Source organism: Osmerus mordax, chromosome 9 (assembly GCF_038355195.1).
Source record: "Osmerus mordax isolate fOsmMor3 chromosome 9, fOsmMor3.pri, whole genome shotgun sequence".
NCBI classification, from domain to species: Eukaryota; Metazoa; Chordata; class Actinopteri; order Osmeriformes; family Osmeridae; genus Osmerus; species Osmerus mordax.
Window position 1 is genome coordinate 16,050,529 of NC_090058.1, and position 18,205 is coordinate 16,068,733.

The following is an 18,205-nucleotide window of genomic DNA, read 5'->3' on the forward strand; positions in this document are numbered from 1 at the left end:
GAACTAATCCTAAAACTTAAAAAAAAAAAATTCATGAAACAAATGATCTAGAGTGACCACGGCTTCTCTCCAGCCTCATCCCCAGGTTCTGGATGTGTACGTTGTCCTCCTCAGCATCAGAAGGTGGTGTCTCCATAACCTCACCTGGCTCCTATGAGGTCCAGGAGGTGCTGCCATCGCTGGCCCACCATGCTGAGCTTGTGTTCGATCTCTGAGGCCTTGGTCTCGTGGCTGGCCCGGGCCAGGCGCTCTCCGATCTGCTGCAGCTGCTGCTTGTTCTCTTGCGCCACGGCGATCTCCTCCTGGTAGTCCTGGAGACGACACACACACGCCCAGTGAGTACTTAGGGATCCTGGACGGGCCTGGGTCGATTATTAACATTCATGTTAATCTGTGGACTTTATCTTGTTTTTCTGTTTGTTTACAGTGTGTGTCGCCATGTGTGTGTGCGTCTGTGCATATCATTGTCTGTTTGTGTGTGTGTGTGTTTGTCTGCCTGTGTGTGTGCGTGCAAAGTGTGATCACCTTGCGCAGCTTCTCGATCATCTCCTCGATGCTGATGTCTCCGTTCTGGGACACCTTGCTCTCCATCTGGGTGAGCCACTCACAAAGATCTTTGTTTTTCTCGTTGAACACAGCCCACTCATTCAGCTTCTCACTCACCTGCTGCCTGCGCAGAGACAGCTGGGCACACACACACACACACACAGGTCAATACATACTGTACCCTGTGGGAGGTGGTCGCATGAATCACAAGCTTTAAGAAAAATTCAAGTGATAAAATACATTATGGATCAAATATTTCTACAACCTAGTCTCAGAACCTTTGTGGAATGTGCTGATAAATAAAAACAGGTGAGGTAAACTGCCACAGATCACATCCAGGACCGGAGCACATCTCAGCAATGACACGAATCTGTGATATAAAGATGTCGCCAGATACACTTCCTGTCACTGTGGTATCTGCAGTACATCCGCATACGCCGGATGTAGACTCAAGCAGAAAAAGCATGTCCTGTTCTACATTGTGGTTTCTCTAGTATCACAGTGTCTTGTCTGAATCGACATGCATCAGAGCTTGTAACCAGCTCTGCAAAAATACCAGGAGGATACAATGCCAGATCATTCAAAAATCTCTCACAGGTCCGATGGATACAGTTCAGTGGTGGAGCATCTGACTGCATGTCAAGAGGTTGCCGGTTCAAATCACCCGTTTGTCACTTTCGATAAAGGTTTCAACTAAATGAATACATTGGACAGATCTGTCATATTTCAACCATTTAAAAAATCAACCATGTGGCTTGTCACTGTCCTTCAATGTTCATCAGATGATGATAAATACACTACACAGGCAATTTCCTTATGCCAGCAGCTCAGTTCAATACTTATTCTTCCTCCTCAAGTCAGAACAAGCTGTAAAAAAGCCACTTTCATTTTCATGACATCAGCACCCCCATTTGGGTACTCGAGTCATTACAAACGTCTCCTTGTGGATAACCTGCTTTCCACATGATTCATTTGACTTGGGTTTTATTCACAAACTCAATTACTCCTTGGAGTTGAATAAAGTACCCATCTCTCTCTCTCTCTCCTCTCTCACTCTCTCCCCCTGAGTCTCTCGTTCAGTGAGCTCTACCTGGTGACAGATCTCCACCCACTGGCGTTGCAGCAGCTCTACGCGCTCCTGCAGGACGGAGAGGTCATCGGAGCCGACATAGCACGACAGAGACTCCCGCAGCACCGTCAGGTGGGCCAGGTCCTCCGTCCAGCCGTCAAACGTGCTCTCCAGGTCCTGCAGGAACGCATAACATCTCTCTATGAATCATCTAGGTTTCAATGGGGACTGGGATGACAGATGATGATGTTCGCTAGGGTTGATTTGGCCAGTGCAGCTGCTGAAACAACCCCACGCTGAAATCCAAAGTCTCCAGTCGACCTTACTCTCCAACATGAGGCTGCATTCACAGTTCAACACAACACGTATTCAGCGCTAAACATAAAATACATACAATACATACATAAAATACATACAAGTAGATTTGGAGGTATTTCCCTCTGAAGGAGAAAGTTAGACATGTACTAAGCTTGGGATCTCCAAAGCACAACTGGTAAACAGCTGCTGTGTCGTGAAGGAATGTAGCAATTAGATTAGGACCTAAAGGGCGTCAGTTGGGTTTATTGTTTAACTGTAATGGCCCTAGCTGTCTCTGGGCTCATGGTGACTGAGACACTCTCTTGTGTTTAAGGGTCAGTGAGGACATGACTTGTCATGTAAACACACGCAACTTGTACTTACAGTAATTACACACAAATGAGTTACATTTAAGTAAAAGAGATGTCTGTAATGGTTTGAAGACAAGCTGAAATAGGAGACGTTTTCAGCCTCCTATAATTTTCCGGTTCTTAAAACACTCCTTTGAGTGACTTAACAAAATTATCACAATATGTAATAAACCACTTCAGCTCTTATTAGGCACTTAGTATTCCAAAGCCCCTTTATGTGTGGTTTGAATATCAGAGTTCAGGAGATGAGATAGACACACACACACACACACTATGAGAGTACACACCTTGCAGCGCATCAGTTCTGCCTGCAGATCCTCGTGGTGGTCTGGGAGAGGCTGGGACAGCTGACGTTTAAAGGCCCTCAGCTTCTCCAGAGAACCCTCAATACCGCTCTCACAGCGCTCCCAGTCCTGCCGGTCATGCACACACACACAGAGTTACTACTTCATTAGCAACCATTATTTTAAATATTCATTAATTTTAGTTTGCCGATTAATAAAGTTTGGTTTAATATCATCTTCGACTGTATACTACAAACAAACAGTGATGCCAACATCTCATTCAGTACTTGTCTTGGTGGACATTGCTACCAGATTTTTCAAATACAGCATTTATCTTGATGGACAGGGCGTTATCTATTATGGTTGATTCAAATTATGGCATTTTTAGGTATACTGATAAGCTACTGCGAAGGAGTTGTGAAACATCGGTGTTCTGATTGGTTGTACCAATTGGTTGTACCAATCAGAATTGGTTGTCATCCGTCCGAACCCGAAAGGCGAGCTTTCTAAATGTTTCCATCTTTATTGCGGACGGGTATAACCTTCCGGCGGCCATTTAGGAAAATGGAGTGAAACACAGTCGTTAACAGGGACTGTGTTGAAAGGTTACATACAGTCCGTAGGTCATCAGTGTACTTCCAGACATCCAAGGTGTATCCTACACCTCCAGTGTTCCTGACCTACCTTCAGCAGGGTTAGGGTTAGCATCAGCCCTGCTGGACAGAGGCTGTGTTCCTGACCTACCTTCAGCAGGGTGACCAGCTCCTTCCTCTGCTCCTCCAGACAGAGGTTGGCATGCCGCCAGCGCTCCTGCACGTCCGTCAGTTCCTCCTGGAGGGACGCCTCGGCCCGGCTGTCGGCCGACAGCAGCAGCTGGCGTCCCGCCTCCACCGTCAGGATGTAGCTGCCCTGCTGGCGCTGCAACACCTTTTCTTTCAGCTGGGGTGGCGGGGGGGTGGTGGGGGGGGGGGGAGGTAGGGGGGATGGGAGGAAAGGAGAGGAAGATGGGAGGATGAAGGGAAGAAGGATGGAAGAAAGGGAGGGAGGATGGGAGGGAAGAGAGAGTAGGGTGGAAGAAGGGGAGATGGAGGTCAGGGGGATGGAAGGAACAAGGAGAGGAGGGCAGGGAGATGCGGAAACACACATGAAGTTAGACATCAACCAACAGCCACAGCTCGACCCAAATACCAGCCACCGAGTGCCTGCTCCCACCTGAACAGCATCCAGCATGGCGCGGGCCTGCTGCAAGGGCACAGGGGCCCCCGTCCGGAGGGGCTCCGAGGGGTGGGACACCTCCACCATCCACTTCCTCAGCTTCTCAGCCATCTCCCGGTAGCGCTGCCACTGGCGGATCAGGCTGTCGATGATGCCCCGCCTTTGTTGCGCCCGCCGCACCACGCCCTGCCACTGGTTACTCAACAGTGCCAGCTTCATGTTGAACTCATCCCTGAGGAATAGGGGTTATGTTGACGGTTTTAAGAAAGAACAACGCCATTCATAGACTGTCCTGCAGTAAATTAATATATAATATAGATTATAATCATAGCTTTATGGGTGCTGATCTACAGGTCACACAAACTCCCCAAAAAGTTGTATTAGATTTGAATGGTGTCATACAGGTGAAGCATGTCCATCTACAGGGGAGAGTGAGATTAACAGTGCAGTTTCCTCTTAAGGGAAGTGGAAGTGATTCCCTTACCTGTCGTCCACCTGGCCCTGCTCCAACATCTTCTGACCGTCGCTAATGATGGAGTGGAGGATCTGCTGACGACTAAACATCTCAGCCTGGAACAGCTGTGGAGACGACACAAGCCAAGGATGGTCATATGACTGACCGGACACTGCTGAGAGGAGCAGACCTATGGATTCCAGTGTACCTGTTGTACTTGTTAGAAATGGTGGATAGACTTGACACTTGAAACCCAGGGCCTACGTTGTAGACCAACAATGGGTTCCTCTTTAGAGCCTTGGTGTGCAGTATAGAATTTTGGCCATTATGTTTCCTGGAAATCAGGTTCGTAGGTTTGCAGAGAGAAAGAGAGAAAGGGAGAGAGAGAGAGACAGAGAGACAGAGAGAGAGACAGAGATGAAGTGCAGGACACCTGAACTTGTACCTCGTGAGCCCTCTGCTGCTCAATCAGGTTTTGGTAGTTTCCGGAGATCTCCACGGCCATCTTCTCCTCGGTCTGGACCAGGAACTCCATCCACGTCTCGCACTTCTCCAGGAAGGTCTGCTGCTGGAGCAGGAACGACTGCAGCTTGCTGTGAGGAGAGGAGGGAGGGAGAACCAGGGCTCGTTGGTTAAGTCATTTAGGTCTTTGTTTATATGTACATCTGTGACAGGAACTTGTATTTTGGTCCTCAACATTTTTTTTGTAATTATGAAAGTGCAGACTGTAAGCTTTGAAATGTAAAAAGAGTTGAATATGCACATCAAGTATTTGACATCTCATGCCATGTAATGACTGAACAAGCCCTCCTTTTTCTTTCCTCACCTGAATCTCTCGGTGGTTTGGGCAGAGGTGGCCGCCCAGGTTCTATTGAGGTTTTGCATGCGTTTGATCTCAGAGTCGTTGAGGGGCAGGCGGTAGCCCAGCTCGTTCAGCCTCTCCAGGTCTGGAGTCATGCTGCTGAACCTCAGCATCTGCCTCTGCAGGACAGAGACACGCCGGTAACACACTGATAAACTATAACAAACATAGATACAGTAAAACAGAGATACACACCTATAGAAACAGAGATGAATGCAGATAATAAACTGTATGTAAACACATTTAAACATCAGAGGATGATAAAATGCCGATCTAGCTAGCTGTCATCAGTGCAAGGACAGCCATGGCAGGACTGTCATGAGAACTCTAACCAAAGTTCCACACAGAGAGTACACCACAGACAAACAGATACCATTTCATCATTAACATTAGCAGAGATGCATTAGCATCTGCAGTCAATGCAATCAAGCAGAGCATAAAACACTTATTTAAATAATATATAAACATTAGCATTCAGGAAGAGAACTGCCTGGTGTAGGTGGCTACAGGTCACCTTGAGCTCCTCCATGCGGTCCTGGATGATGGACAGGTCCGAGGAGCCGTTGGGATCCTGGATCTTCAGAGCCTCCTCGGCCTCCACTAACCAGCGGCCCAGGGAGTCCAGCTGCCCACTGAAGGTCTCATAGTCCTGCACACCAGTCTTGGGGAGGAGGGGAGATGGGGGGGAAGGGGAGATTGGGGAGACATGTAGTGTAGACAGGGGGGGGGGCAGGGAGAAAACAGGGAAGAGGGAGAGACAGGAGAGTAGAGGGAGTTAGGTGAAGCGTCCCACAGGATCTAAATGTTTCAGCTCCTATCCAGAAACGTTCAAATGTCCCAGTGATGACGTGACATCACCCTGTGACAGGACCCAGAGACAACCCCAGAGCTCTCTAATGGGCTCTGCTGGTGGGGATACCTGCAGCGAGGTGAGCTGTCTGCCCAGGGCCTGCTCCACGGTGGCCAGGCGGTGGCCGAGGGCCAGGTGGTCTGACTGGACGGCCGAGGCGGTGGAGGTGTCCACCTGGCGTCTGAGCTGCTCTGCCAGCTCGTGGAGAACCTCCAGCGAGCCCAGCACTGGAGTCTGGGACTTCAGCAGATCCTGGGAGACACACAAGCACAGGACGCTGGGTGACCTGTGTCACAGCTACATGACCTGTGTCACAGACCACATGAACACATAAACCTCACTGCTCAGACAACTGGGGCCAAAGGTACCTCTAGTGACAAATGACATGGCCTATTAAGGCTAGCTACAGATTAACTCGCCAAAAGAACAAGGAAAAAACATGACAGGCAGACAGAAGATGACCTCCCTGTACTCACGCTGCACTCCCGGATCCAGACGGACACCTCATCGTCCGCCAGGTCCTTGCTGCAGGCACTCTTCAGCAGCTGGTGGGCGCTCTCCTCCTGCTGCAGGACGCTAGCGCAGCTCTGCTGGTGCAGCTGCTTGTAGTGCTGCCACAGCTGCAGCAGGGCCTTGCTGCTCCTCAGGCGCTCTGCTATCTCCTCCAGCAGGCCCGTCCACCTGGGCGGGGCACACCAGGCATTATAACACACCAGGGATTATAACACACCAGGGATAAAAGCACAGCACACCAGGCATTATAACACACCAGGGATTATAACACACCAGGGATAAAAGCACAGCACACCAGGCATTATAACACACCAGGGATAAAAGCACAGCACACCAGGCATTATAACACACCAGGGATAAAAGCACAGCACACCAGGCATTATAACACACCAGGGATTATAACACAGCACAGCAGGAATTATACACAGCACACCAGGGATTACAACACAGCACATAGTACATAGCACATTGTATACTATCAAATCAGCCAACACTAACCAATATCAGCAAGAAGCTGTTGGACATTCCTTGGACAGTTTTTGATACACTCTAAAACCTTACTATCCAATCATTGAAGATATTATAAGTGAAGCATACTGCACCCAAACACACATTTAACCACAAACATGCCATTGTTATCATCTGTTGACTTTGGAGTCTATACCGACCTTGCGTTGACATCCTTGAGGGAGTTGTTTAAGGAGTCAGACACGGAGGGGTGGCACTCCTTTAGCAGCTGGTGAGTCACGGCTCCAAACCTCCTCAGACTGCTCTCCTGCTTCTCCAGGTTCTCCTGCAGGTTCTACACAAGTACATGGCAGATGCATCACTGAGCACGTCTGAAAGCCCACATCCACTTCCTGTGGTCAACATGTCACTGAATTGCTCCTGACAAGGTTTCTGAAATTCTTCTCAACATTTTCCTGGAGTTTTTCCTTGTATTTATAGGAGTTTAGGTTAGTTTGGGTGCAGTTATATGTGAAGCCCTCTGTGACATTGCTTGTAAAAATGGCTACACAAATAACACTTTGATTTGATTGAGCCTGCTGGGCCATCGTACCTGCAGACTGTCCACCTGCAGCTGCACAGCCTCCAAGGAGCCGGTGAGGAGGCGGAAGCGAGACACGGAGTACCTCCCCTCCATGAGGAAGCCGTTGATCTCCTCCGACGCTGCCTTGTACAGGGTCCACTGGTCCAGCACCGACCTCAGACTGATCTTCAGCTGGCCCACCTGGGGAACCCACCTCGCCTCGTTAGACACACTCCACACTGAACCATCCAAATCTCCACCACAACCCTAGCTGCAGATACACTAGGTTTATCCCACTACACAGCGATTCACATGCAACTGGAGGTGATTTGAATTGACTACTTTTCACAAACCATATCTCTGCATGTACTTAAAAAAAAAAAAATTAAGGACATGTAGCATTTGGAAGAAGGGGGACGTACCAAGTGGTCCAAGTTGGCCCAGGTGTGATTGACACTCTGGAGCGTCTCCATGACGATGGCGCAGGCCTCATCTGTCTTGTTCTGAACGAGGGCGCAGCCTTGCTCCTCCACTCTCTCCACCTCACTCTCCTTCTGTTTCACCATGTCCTCCATCTCCTGCAGCACGCGCACATACACAAAGGACACACACACAGGCACATAGGCAAGGGCACACGCATGCTCGCACACACGGACACACATGGAAGACGAGTCATCAGTCCATAGTGCAACATTTCACAAATAACCCAGATGCCAGTCTAGACGGATACCCCCAGAGTGACAGGCTGTCCCTACCTGGCAGTCTTTGAGAGCGTTCTGAACGGAGGTTAGATCTTCTATCCTGTGTTTCCTCTTTAGCCTCTCCTCCTGTGTGTTCAGCCAAGTCTTCAGGCCCAGAACGTTTCTCTCGTACTCATGCCAGGACTCCAGAAGGCTCTCTAGGTACTGGACCTGGGGAACACAGCAGGGATTTGATGCTTAAACACTCCCCAGATGTGGAATATCATATATCATATACATAACTGCTTCATGTGGTGTGTTTCTGTTTGTTTGTCTCTTAATGTGTCTTTAAAAGTCCTATTTACCCCTGGGTATCAATAACGTACTGCTTTGCTCTGCTCTACTCTCCTGCTCTACCTTGCTCTACTCCACTCTGCTCTACTCTCCTGCTCTACCTTGCTCTACTCTACTCTGCTCTACTCTTCTGCTCTACCTTGCTCTACTCTACTGTGCTCCACTCTCCGTGTGCTCTCACCCTCTCTGTGATGAGGCCCTGCAGGATCTGCCAGCGGCGGTTCATGGCTCCAAGACGCTCGGCAAAGTCTGTCTTGTCGCTGCGCTTGCTCTCCGCGTCGGGACCACTGATCTGCAGAACTGACTGGTTCACACAGTCCACCGTCATCTGCTTGCAGCTCACATCCACTCTGAAGCCCTGGGGAGAGGGAGGAAGAGAAGAGAAGAAGAGAGGAAAAGAGGGAGAGAAAGACAAGGAGAGATACAAGGGAGAGGGAAAGAGACATAGAGAAAGTGGGAGAGAGTGACAGATAGTGACAGAGAGAGAGAGAGAGAGAGAGAGAGAGAGAGAGAGAGAGAGAGAGAGAGAGAGAGAGAGAGAGAGAGAGAGAGAGAGTCATTGCATACACAAGACTATTAAGTGGACGATCATAGGCGTGTGTTGTTATAGGCACGGTACGTGTTGAGAGCAGTGATCCCTCCTCCCTACCTTGTACTTCTGTAAGTAGTCCTGGATGACAGTGGAGCCCACAGCACTCTTCAAGTTCTCCTCGTCCTCCTCAATCACATTCTCCATCAGCGACATCCAGCTCACCAGCTCCGAGATCGCATGTCGAGACGCCAGCTTGTCCATCTGGAGCTGAGAAGGGCAAAAAAACAAAATCAACAGGCTTCATAACTAACTCAAACCCGAACATCCTTTAACCAAAACCATCTCCATCTCCGTTAGATCAGTCATTCAGTACCTGGATAAACAGAACAACATCAAACAACAGTGAAAGGATCAGAGGTGGAACTAGCAGATCATGAGCCATGGTGAGGCCGTGTCTCCTGACCAGCTACTGTCTGCGACCTGAGGCAGGAAACGGCTCTAATCCTATTAACGGGGCCGGTTAAGCCTCACTCTGTGCTGTGACATGTGGCAAGCGGTCAGGCAGTGAGCAGAGGACTCACCTGGTGAAGTTTCTCCTGCACCACTGGGATGCGTGTGAGCAGCTCGGCCCAGTGCGTGTCAACGCGGGCCAGCTCTGCATGCAACACCGCCGTGTCCACCTTCTTTAGACGCAGGAGCTGGTTGCCCTCGGTGACCACGGAGGTCTTCAGAGACGAGTGGCCTTCAACCTCCTTGCAGAACTCCTGCGGGATGAGGACGAGGACACATCCAATTACAATGTCTTGTGTCACAATTTTATTCGTAATGGGTTTAAATACTTAAAAATAATTTCCTTCCAAGCCAAAATGATTTTTCCACTATTTTTTAACCCTAACCCTATAATTTATAATTTTACTTTACACCAACTTCCACCTCAGTCTCTACAGGACATCACAGTCTAGACAAGCTGGGTCCCATTGTTGTATCGACACAGGATCGTTCTGGTGTTCTGTTGACCCACCAGGAAGGCAGCCAGGTGATCCCTGATGGTGTCCAGTTCCTGAGGAACCAACACTGCCTGGGTGTTCCAGAACTCCAGGCGTTCCAGAGCAGACAGCAGCCACTGGCTCAGCTCCGCAGACTCCCTCTGGTACCTGAACATGCCAAGAGAAATCACACGTTCACCCAACACCAGATATCCTCCCTCTAGGGATGACAGATCCCCCTTGAGGACTCTGATTTGTGAGTGTTAGCTGCTGGCCTCAGGGCTGGGTCCTGACCTGGTCCAATGTTTGAGGATGGCGTCCAGTCGTTGCAGCTCCTTGTTGACCTTGGCGGTGTTGCTGAGCCAGTGTTCCCCCAGCACGGTCAGCTGGTTCTCCAGGCTGGGGCAGCAGACAGACAGCAGCAGCCTCTTTCCCTCCTCCAGCACTTGGTACAGCTTGTGCTGGTGGTCCGTCAGCCTGCCTTTAAGACCCTGCGTCGGGGTGGAGAGGTGGACCGAGAGACTGAGACCAGGGCTGGTCGAGGAACATCATCTAGACCAGGGATGTCCAGGAGACTATCCTGGACTACCCTACTCTCTGTGTCTCTACTCATTGTGTTTCTATTCACTGTGCCTCTACTTGTATCTACTTCAGTGGAGCCAGTGCCACTGGTCACCCAGGTGACCCAGCTGAGAGCAGTCTTCTGGTGTCCTACCTGGTACAAGGAGATCCTGTCAGCCAGCTTCTCCTCGGTCTCCTCCACCAGACCCACAGTGGGGGTGCTGCCCTCTACAGCCTCCAGCTGGCGGTACAAGCCCTGGTAATCCTGCAGCAAGCGGTTCCAAGTCTGGATGCACAACACCATCCAAGAGGATGAAAAATATAATTCAGTTACCTCTAAATAGTGTTTACACAACACTTAACCGTATACATGAACGTAAAAGTTCAAAACGCACACAGATAATTGAATTACTTAACACTTGAACCATACCTTAAATAAGATATGCTCATGAACTTTGCCTTAAAAAAATTGGCACACAAATATCACATCCTAAAGAACCTGTATGCATGAACCAGACCTAAAATTACTGATATATGAAAAACCACCATGGGTGGAAAGGCTTTCTCATGCACTGCTCCTAAACTGTTGAACTCTGTTGAACTCTACCTGTTTCCATCAAAAAAACTATTTTGCTTGGCTATTTTTTGAATTTTCTTAAAACTGACCTTTTCTATCAGGTTTTTAATTGTTGATTTAACTGTGTCTTCTCTAATTGTTATTGTATATTATGTTTTATGACTATAATGTTATATCAATACTAATTATAACATGAGTCTTAATGGACCTATCCACATGAACCGAACCTTAAATGATCTGTTCACATGAACTGGACCTTAAATGATCTGTCCATATAAACCAGACTCACCTCGAGGAGGTACTCCAGCCCCACGCCCCTGCGGTGGGCCTGCTTGAGGATGCCCTGTGCTTGGGCCAGGGTCTCCTCCAGGGCCTGCCTCTCCCTGGGCACCACCAGGCTGCTGATCTTCCTGAAGAAGGTCTCTGTCAGGATCATGTGGGACTCCAGCCCTTGGAAGAACTCCTGGAGGACGCACATGCCTTCATGTGAAACACACTTCCTCCCCCTTCACATCAGTTTAGAATGGATAGCTTGGACCATGGAACCATGAGATAAACTGTTTAACAAACGCTGTTCATTAATCTGTGTTGATCATGACGTACAATGCATTCACACAAAATACCGACTTTATTCAGATTTTATATTCAAACTTACTCTTAAAATGTATTACACGCATTGTTTTCCTCACCGATCTACACTATAGTATTTAGCAGTTGAATTTAGCAGTTGAAAACCCCCCACCTTGTGTTTGTCCAGGAGATTCTGAACGTCGTCCACAGAGCTGGCCACAATCCTCTGGTCGGCGGCCATCTTGTCCTGAGCGGTGTCCACCAGGTCAGCCAGGTCCTGGAGAGCCCGTTCATACTGGACCTTCAGAGCCATGTTCTGGTTCAGCCCGCTCCGCCGCGAGCCCACCGTCATCACCAGCTCCTCGTAGGCATCCTGGAGCACACACACGCACAGACGCACACACACACGGACAAGCATGCACACACACAAAAATAAACATTCAGTCATTCTGGTCCATTATTATTCACAAGCATAATACAGTACATCCTTTTGTACGTTATATATAGCTGCTGTAGCAACATCCATATGATACTGTGCATAGCATTGTAGTATTGTCTGTGTGTGTTAGATTTAGTATTGAGGTACCAGCAGCTTAAGCAGATCGTTGGTGGAGATCTGGTCTGCCTGCAGCTCTGCTCCTCTGGTTTTGAGCTCTGTTACTCGCTGTTCAAAGTCTCTCAAATTGTCCTCGGCTTCACCAATCACCTGCCAGGAAGAACAATACTGGTCAACATCCAAGACATTCATTGCTGCTCTTTTAATAGACATAGTTTTAAATATTAAGATATAGTAAGATATAACATTACAGATCAAATCTCGACTTCTGCCACAGACGTCTGCTTTGCTTGGTGAAAAGATCGGAAGATTCCAGAAACATCTAACAGTTCAGGTGTACCCAGCTCCAGGAACTCTCACCTCTAGTTGTTGAGAGGCAGGTTTGTCCATGGCTTCAGCCAGCATCTGGATAATCTGGCACTTGGTCTCAGTGAGAGCAGAGAAGAGTAGATTCATCTCCGTCTGACAACACAAAGAGCCACCAAGGGAGGACCCAGTTTATATAAAATGGCACCAGTACACAAAGTACCATTCACAAACCGGTTAACCGATGAATCAAACATACCACTCAACTTGCTCTACTCATGCACCAAAGGATATACGGCAACCACCATGAACGACTAGTGTTAAGCGTTGAAATGTTCCTTGTGTGTACGCCTCACCTGATAGGCTGTGAGTTCCTGCATCCTGGCCCTCATGTGTTGACAGCGCCCGCCCAGAGCAGAGTCCAGAGCGGCCAGTCTGTCTGCCAGGCAGTCCAGGACGTCCTCCAGCAGACCCTGGTCCTCCCCAGCCAGCCCCACCCCAGCACCCCTGCCCAGGAGACCCCGGCTGAGGCTCACATCCCCGGTTACCTCACCCACATCCTTCCCCAGCATCTGGAGAAAGACAGTAGACTAAAGTCTCAAACATGTACCTTGTCTGCCACTACAGAAGCAATGTTTAGTCAGTGTTAAGGTGAGTATTGGACATCATTTTGCAGAGTTGAATTAAGACAGTATTGAATTAAAACAGTGTTCACTGTTCATTAACACTATTATCAATGACTCTTTCTCGCGCTGAGAACATCTATGTGTGTGCTGGAGTCTTTTCTCTCTGTGTCCATCTGTTGGGGTTTTAACGATGAGTCCTCGTACCTCCTGGTTCAGCAGCTGGGTTTCTGCGTTCTCCGCCAGGAGCACAGAACTCGAGAAGAGCGTGTTCTCCACCTGGTCCAGCCAGGAGGACGTAGCAGACACAGCGGCATACAGCTGCTGCTCCATCTGCATCACCTGCTCCACCTGAGCCCCAGATCCAGCCTGGGGACAGCAGGAGGACAGAGTCCATACTCAGGTCAACATGTAGTCAAGTTAATATGTAGTCAAGTCAACACGTAGTCAAGTCAACATGTAGTCAAGTCAACATGTAGTCAAGTTAACATGCAGTCATGTCAACAAGTAGTCAAGTCAACATGTAGTCAAGTTAACATGCAGTCATGTCAACAAGTAGTCAAGTCAACATGTAGTCAAGTTAACATGCAGTCATGTCAACAAGTAGTCAAGTCAACATGTAGTCAAGTTAACATGCAGTCATGTCAACAAGTAGTCATGACAACAAGTAGTCAAGTTAACATGCAGTCATGTCAATACGTGGTCAAGTCAACACAAAGTACGAATGCAAACTGAGAGTGTGGTAAGAGTACCAAGTAATATAGATTTTCTTAACAGTATACTGCATTTATTACAATATATACAGTATATTATATTGTATATTATATAGCAATTTATATTAGCAGCTAGTTTCTTAACACAATTAGGAATGATCCCATCCCAAAATATTTTCCTCACAGCCATATTAGGGTTACTCATAAACATACAGTTAACTCTTCAGTTCAGCTGTGGTCTCACCTGGGCAGAGATATCCTCCATGGTCTGGCTGAAGACACCGTACAGAGCCTTGATGGAGGACTTGTCCTGGACTTGAGTGTCTCTCTTAAACACAGGTCCTGCTGACGTCACACAGGCTGGTCTGGAGTAAACCTGCAGCCCACCCAAAGGTCAGAGGTCAAAGATCTTCACAAAGACAAAAGAGAGTGAGGTATGAATGACTGAGTCGTGGATGAGTGAGGCGTGGATGAGTGAGGAGTGGATGAGTGAGGCGTGGATGAGTGAGGCGTGGTGAGTGAGGTGTGGATGAGTGAAGCATGGATGAGTGAGGCGTGGATGAGTGAGGCGTGGATGAGTGAGGCGTGGATGAGTGAGGAGTGGATGAGTGAGGAGTGGATGAGTGAGGTGTGGATGAGTGAGGAGTGGATGAGTGAGGCGTGGATGAGTGAGGCGTGGATGAGTGAGGTGTGGATGAGCGGTGAGTACCGGCTGCTGGTGGTCCTGCTCCAGGGTTGTGATGAGGAGCTTCAGCTTGGTCCTCAGCTCCAGCCTCAAGCTCTCCCACCTCTGTCTCATCTGCTCCTGGGCCGCCTGACTCTCTCTCTGCTGCAGCACCTCTGGAGAGAAGGGCTCCGCCATGCTGGACACAGAACCACCACAGCAAACACAAACTAAGGGTCACATTCATAAAGCTTGTACCGGAAATGTGAAACTATGTCCAAGGATATTAGCACAGAGATACAACATTAAATAGCAGTAATGATATAACAGTAAAAATTCAAAATACAGCAATAACAAATGGCAAATAAAAATATAAAGTGCTGGTGAGTCTGAATTTATGTGAAGGAGCCGTACCTGATGCTGCTGGGTGAGGCCTGTTGGATCAGGATCTCCTCTCCTCTGCTGGCCACGGACTGCAGCAGCCTCTTTTGCTCCGCCAGCTGCTCCTCCAGCTCCTGAACACCCCAAAACAAATGCACCCCAGGATTCAGTCAGTCCAAAGCAACAGGTTGGTACTTAGGTTCAGGTTAAGACTTCAGGCCTGTGGTATTTTGTCAGTGTCTACTAAATGAATCCAATAAAAAAGGTACAGTGCTGTGCAAACGTTTTAGGCACCCAATGATTTTTTCACCCAATGAATATCGTCTTGAATATATATATATTTGTCTTCAGTAATTTGTGCTGCAGTATAAAAGTGAAATTTTTAGATTTTCTTTTGTATTTTAATTTCCTTATTTTTGAAAGCATTTTTATTATTTTTTTGCTTGAGGGTTTTCCCAAAGCAATTGAGACTGATAAGCCATTCTGTGTAATAGTCAGTGTCATAACATATTTGCTATGGAGCAGTACCCTGTGTCTCTGGAGGCTGTCCTGGTGCTGCTGGGAGCGGGTGGAGCGAGCCTGGGCCAGCCAGTCCTGCACACTGGAGCTCTGGGACAGGCTGGAGTCAGACTCACTGTCATCCTGTTCCTGCATGGAGCCCTGGAGGGGAGGAGGAGGGTGGGACAGATAGGGTTCATCAGTGAAAGGTTCAAGGATGGCTACTTCCTAGGTGTGCCATTTGGATGTACTTTAGAAGGATGTGTGTGTGTGTTATGAGTGTGTGTCTCATCTGTATGAATATATTTCACACATAAATAATCCAGAGAACAGTGGTCTTCGACCCTGGTCCTCAGGGCCCACTGTCCTCCATGCTTTAGACACACGCCTGATTCAAATGAATGGTCTTTTTCAGGCTTCTGTTGAGCTAGATAACAACCCATTAATTTGAACCAGGTGTGTTGGAGCAGGAAAACATCTAAAAAATACAGGACAGGGGGTCCCTGAGGACCAGATTTGAGAACCACTGGTTTAAAATATGTAGGTGGTAAGGTTTGTCATCTTGATTGATTTTTATATTTTCACCATGTGTGGTTTGCAACTGAGATTTCATCTCTACCCATGAATCACCCTCAGTAATTAACTCAACTTCATCAGAAACTATCAGAACCCTATTCAACCCAAAGCACCACACACTCAAAGGCGGACACATAGAGCCCGAGGTTCCCGATTGGTTGCCGCTCTGATTTGACTAATCAAATCCCTTGGTTCAGCTAGTGTAGAGTGAGAAGGGACACACAGACAAGACTGCATGACGGAGGCTCACAAAGGACATCACATGCGTCGTCAGCGAGTCCTTCACTTCTTCCCATGCTAGCGTGGCCTGAAGGACAGGGTCTGTAGCTGTTACACTGTACATACAGTACGTTTGCCAGACTACAATACCAATGTCATGTTTGGCTAGGATAAGTGTTTTTTGTTTGTTTGAACTTTTACTTTATTCAAGAGAGTCCTGAGTGTTTTATATAAATATATTTTTGTATGTGAAAGGGGTTCCTTTCAGTATTTTTTACTGTATTTATAGTACTGTAGCAGTGTTGATGTTGTTGTTGAAGTGTTACCTGGATGTTGATCTGTTTGTCCTGAAGCATCCTCTGCAGCTCCAGGAGGCTCCCCTTTAACGTGTGCAGCTTCCTGGCGAGCTGCTCAGCCTCCTGCCTGCCCCCCGGCCCCGCCTGGCCCTCCAGGAGCAGCCCCTCGCTGTGCATGGACAGCTCGGCCAGGGCCAGCACCTTCTGCTCAATCTCCATCAGCATGTTCTGCAGCAGCAGCAGGAGAGAGGCCAGCTCAAACATGGTGTCGTCCACCCACACCTCCTTCTCACCAGACCACCACGCCCCCTCCGCCAGGGCAAGGTCAGTGACCAAGGGGCCCAGGGTCTGTGCCGACCCCCTGGGCTGCAGCTCTTCCTTGGCCTGCTGTCATGGTCGAGAAGCCTCTCTCCTGGCCCCACCTCCAGCGCAACACATTATCCCTAATCCTTCATGTCCCATGTTCCGCATGCATGCCCCTGTCCAGATCAAAGGTGCAAATAACACCCCCTACACCAACACCCGCTCCAAGTTTGACACACGGTCTGCCAGATAAACCCCCAAGTCTTAGCATACAGGCTTCACAGCCAACGCTCCCAGGATTGTATCACAGCACGAACGTCGTTCCTCCACCAGGTCAGATAAGAGCCATACGCTGTGATCAGTTCCGTCACCCAGGTACCTCCCCCTCCCAGCGCTCCACCTCCAAACCTTGCCCTCAAGCCCCGCCCCTCCGGTCACATGGGGTTATTTCCTGTTTGGGTATTCCACCAGGCCGCCCCTCCACCCCCTCCTCCCCCACCAATCCCTGCAGCGGGATCTGCTAATCGCCTCAGGGACACTGCCACTGATGAGGCTGCCCACTGCAGGCAAGGGCTGACATCTGCATAATCTGCTTAAGACCAGTGCTTCAGCCGCTTAGGACCGGCAACCGTCTGAACGCACTCCTAACTCTGCTAATACGCTTGTTTACGACCCACTGCCAACCCCAGCCCCCCTGCTCCACCACCCTTCTCCATCTCACTCTACCTCCACACCCCAACCCCCTCCAATTATCCATATGAGAGGGTGATGAAACATAGTGTATTAAATGGGAGCTAAATATTACACTTTCTAAGGCTAATAACTGAGGTAGACTTGACGGCATATGTATAAACAACAAATAATCTACAAATTATTTCTTAAATATTGATAAGAAGCATACACTGATGGTCAAATAAAGATATTAAATTATTACTTAACCAATAATAAATTCAGAATAGTTTAATAAGGAATAATATAATGCGACCAAGCAGCCAGTAGGAGGTGCTCTAACCTGGCAGTCTACCAGCTGCTCGTCCAGGTCCTCGTCCTGCGGGCCGGGCTCCAGGATGGGGCCGAGAGAGAAGCGAGCATCGCTCAGCCACTGGTCCAGCTCGTCGGCCTGGCTCAGGTAGCGCTGCAGGGCCTCCTCTCGGCGCTGCTTTTCCAGACTGTCGCTCACACGCTCCTGAACATGCCGGACAAATCATTCTAATTTCTACCTGTTACAATACTTTTTTTAGACGTTGAAGAGTAATGGTGGACTGACTGGTGCTACTGAGAGAACGGCTTGGGAAGAGTATGGTTGCTACTTGTCACTA

General features: G+C 48.6%; 1 protein-coding gene across 1 annotated transcript in view; it reads right to left on the reverse strand.

Annotated features, from left to right (window-relative positions):
• syne1b (spectrin repeat containing, nuclear envelope 1b) overlaps positions 1 to 18,205 on the reverse strand; it is an 88,987-nt gene that overhangs the window by 14,226 nt on the left and 56,556 nt on the right. The window contains exons 95-128 of the mRNA XM_067244025.1: positions 17,899 to 18,072; positions 16,614 to 16,811; positions 15,523 to 15,654; positions 15,028 to 15,128; positions 14,659 to 14,812; positions 14,194 to 14,325; positions 13,444 to 13,605; positions 12,970 to 13,185; positions 12,668 to 12,769; positions 12,338 to 12,457; positions 11,924 to 12,124; positions 11,471 to 11,644; positions 10,759 to 10,890; positions 10,338 to 10,534; positions 10,079 to 10,211; positions 9,639 to 9,821; positions 9,175 to 9,324; positions 8,707 to 8,883; positions 8,247 to 8,402; positions 7,914 to 8,069; positions 7,522 to 7,692; positions 7,130 to 7,263; positions 6,425 to 6,629; positions 6,018 to 6,200; positions 5,613 to 5,759; positions 5,063 to 5,217; positions 4,682 to 4,829; positions 4,267 to 4,361; positions 3,780 to 4,014; positions 3,312 to 3,506; positions 2,571 to 2,696; positions 1,637 to 1,792; positions 526 to 684; positions 145 to 311 (exon numbers count right to left, since the gene is read on the reverse strand). Coding sequence (XP_067100126.1) covers positions 145 to 311; positions 526 to 684; positions 1,637 to 1,792; positions 2,571 to 2,696; positions 3,312 to 3,506; positions 3,780 to 4,014; positions 4,267 to 4,361; positions 4,682 to 4,829; positions 5,063 to 5,217; positions 5,613 to 5,759; positions 6,018 to 6,200; positions 6,425 to 6,629; positions 7,130 to 7,263; positions 7,522 to 7,692; positions 7,914 to 8,069; positions 8,247 to 8,402; positions 8,707 to 8,883; positions 9,175 to 9,324; positions 9,639 to 9,821; positions 10,079 to 10,211; positions 10,338 to 10,534; positions 10,759 to 10,890; positions 11,471 to 11,644; positions 11,924 to 12,124; positions 12,338 to 12,457; positions 12,668 to 12,769; positions 12,970 to 13,185; positions 13,444 to 13,605; positions 14,194 to 14,325; positions 14,659 to 14,812; positions 15,028 to 15,128; positions 15,523 to 15,654; positions 16,614 to 16,811; positions 17,899 to 18,072 — 5,426 coding nt within the window. The remainder of the gene's footprint in view (positions 1 to 144; positions 312 to 525; positions 685 to 1,636; positions 1,793 to 2,570; positions 2,697 to 3,311; positions 3,507 to 3,779; positions 4,015 to 4,266; positions 4,362 to 4,681; positions 4,830 to 5,062; positions 5,218 to 5,612; positions 5,760 to 6,017; positions 6,201 to 6,424; positions 6,630 to 7,129; positions 7,264 to 7,521; positions 7,693 to 7,913; positions 8,070 to 8,246; positions 8,403 to 8,706; positions 8,884 to 9,174; positions 9,325 to 9,638; positions 9,822 to 10,078; positions 10,212 to 10,337; positions 10,535 to 10,758; positions 10,891 to 11,470; positions 11,645 to 11,923; positions 12,125 to 12,337; positions 12,458 to 12,667; positions 12,770 to 12,969; positions 13,186 to 13,443; positions 13,606 to 14,193; positions 14,326 to 14,658; positions 14,813 to 15,027; positions 15,129 to 15,522; positions 15,655 to 16,613; positions 16,812 to 17,898; positions 18,073 to 18,205) is intronic.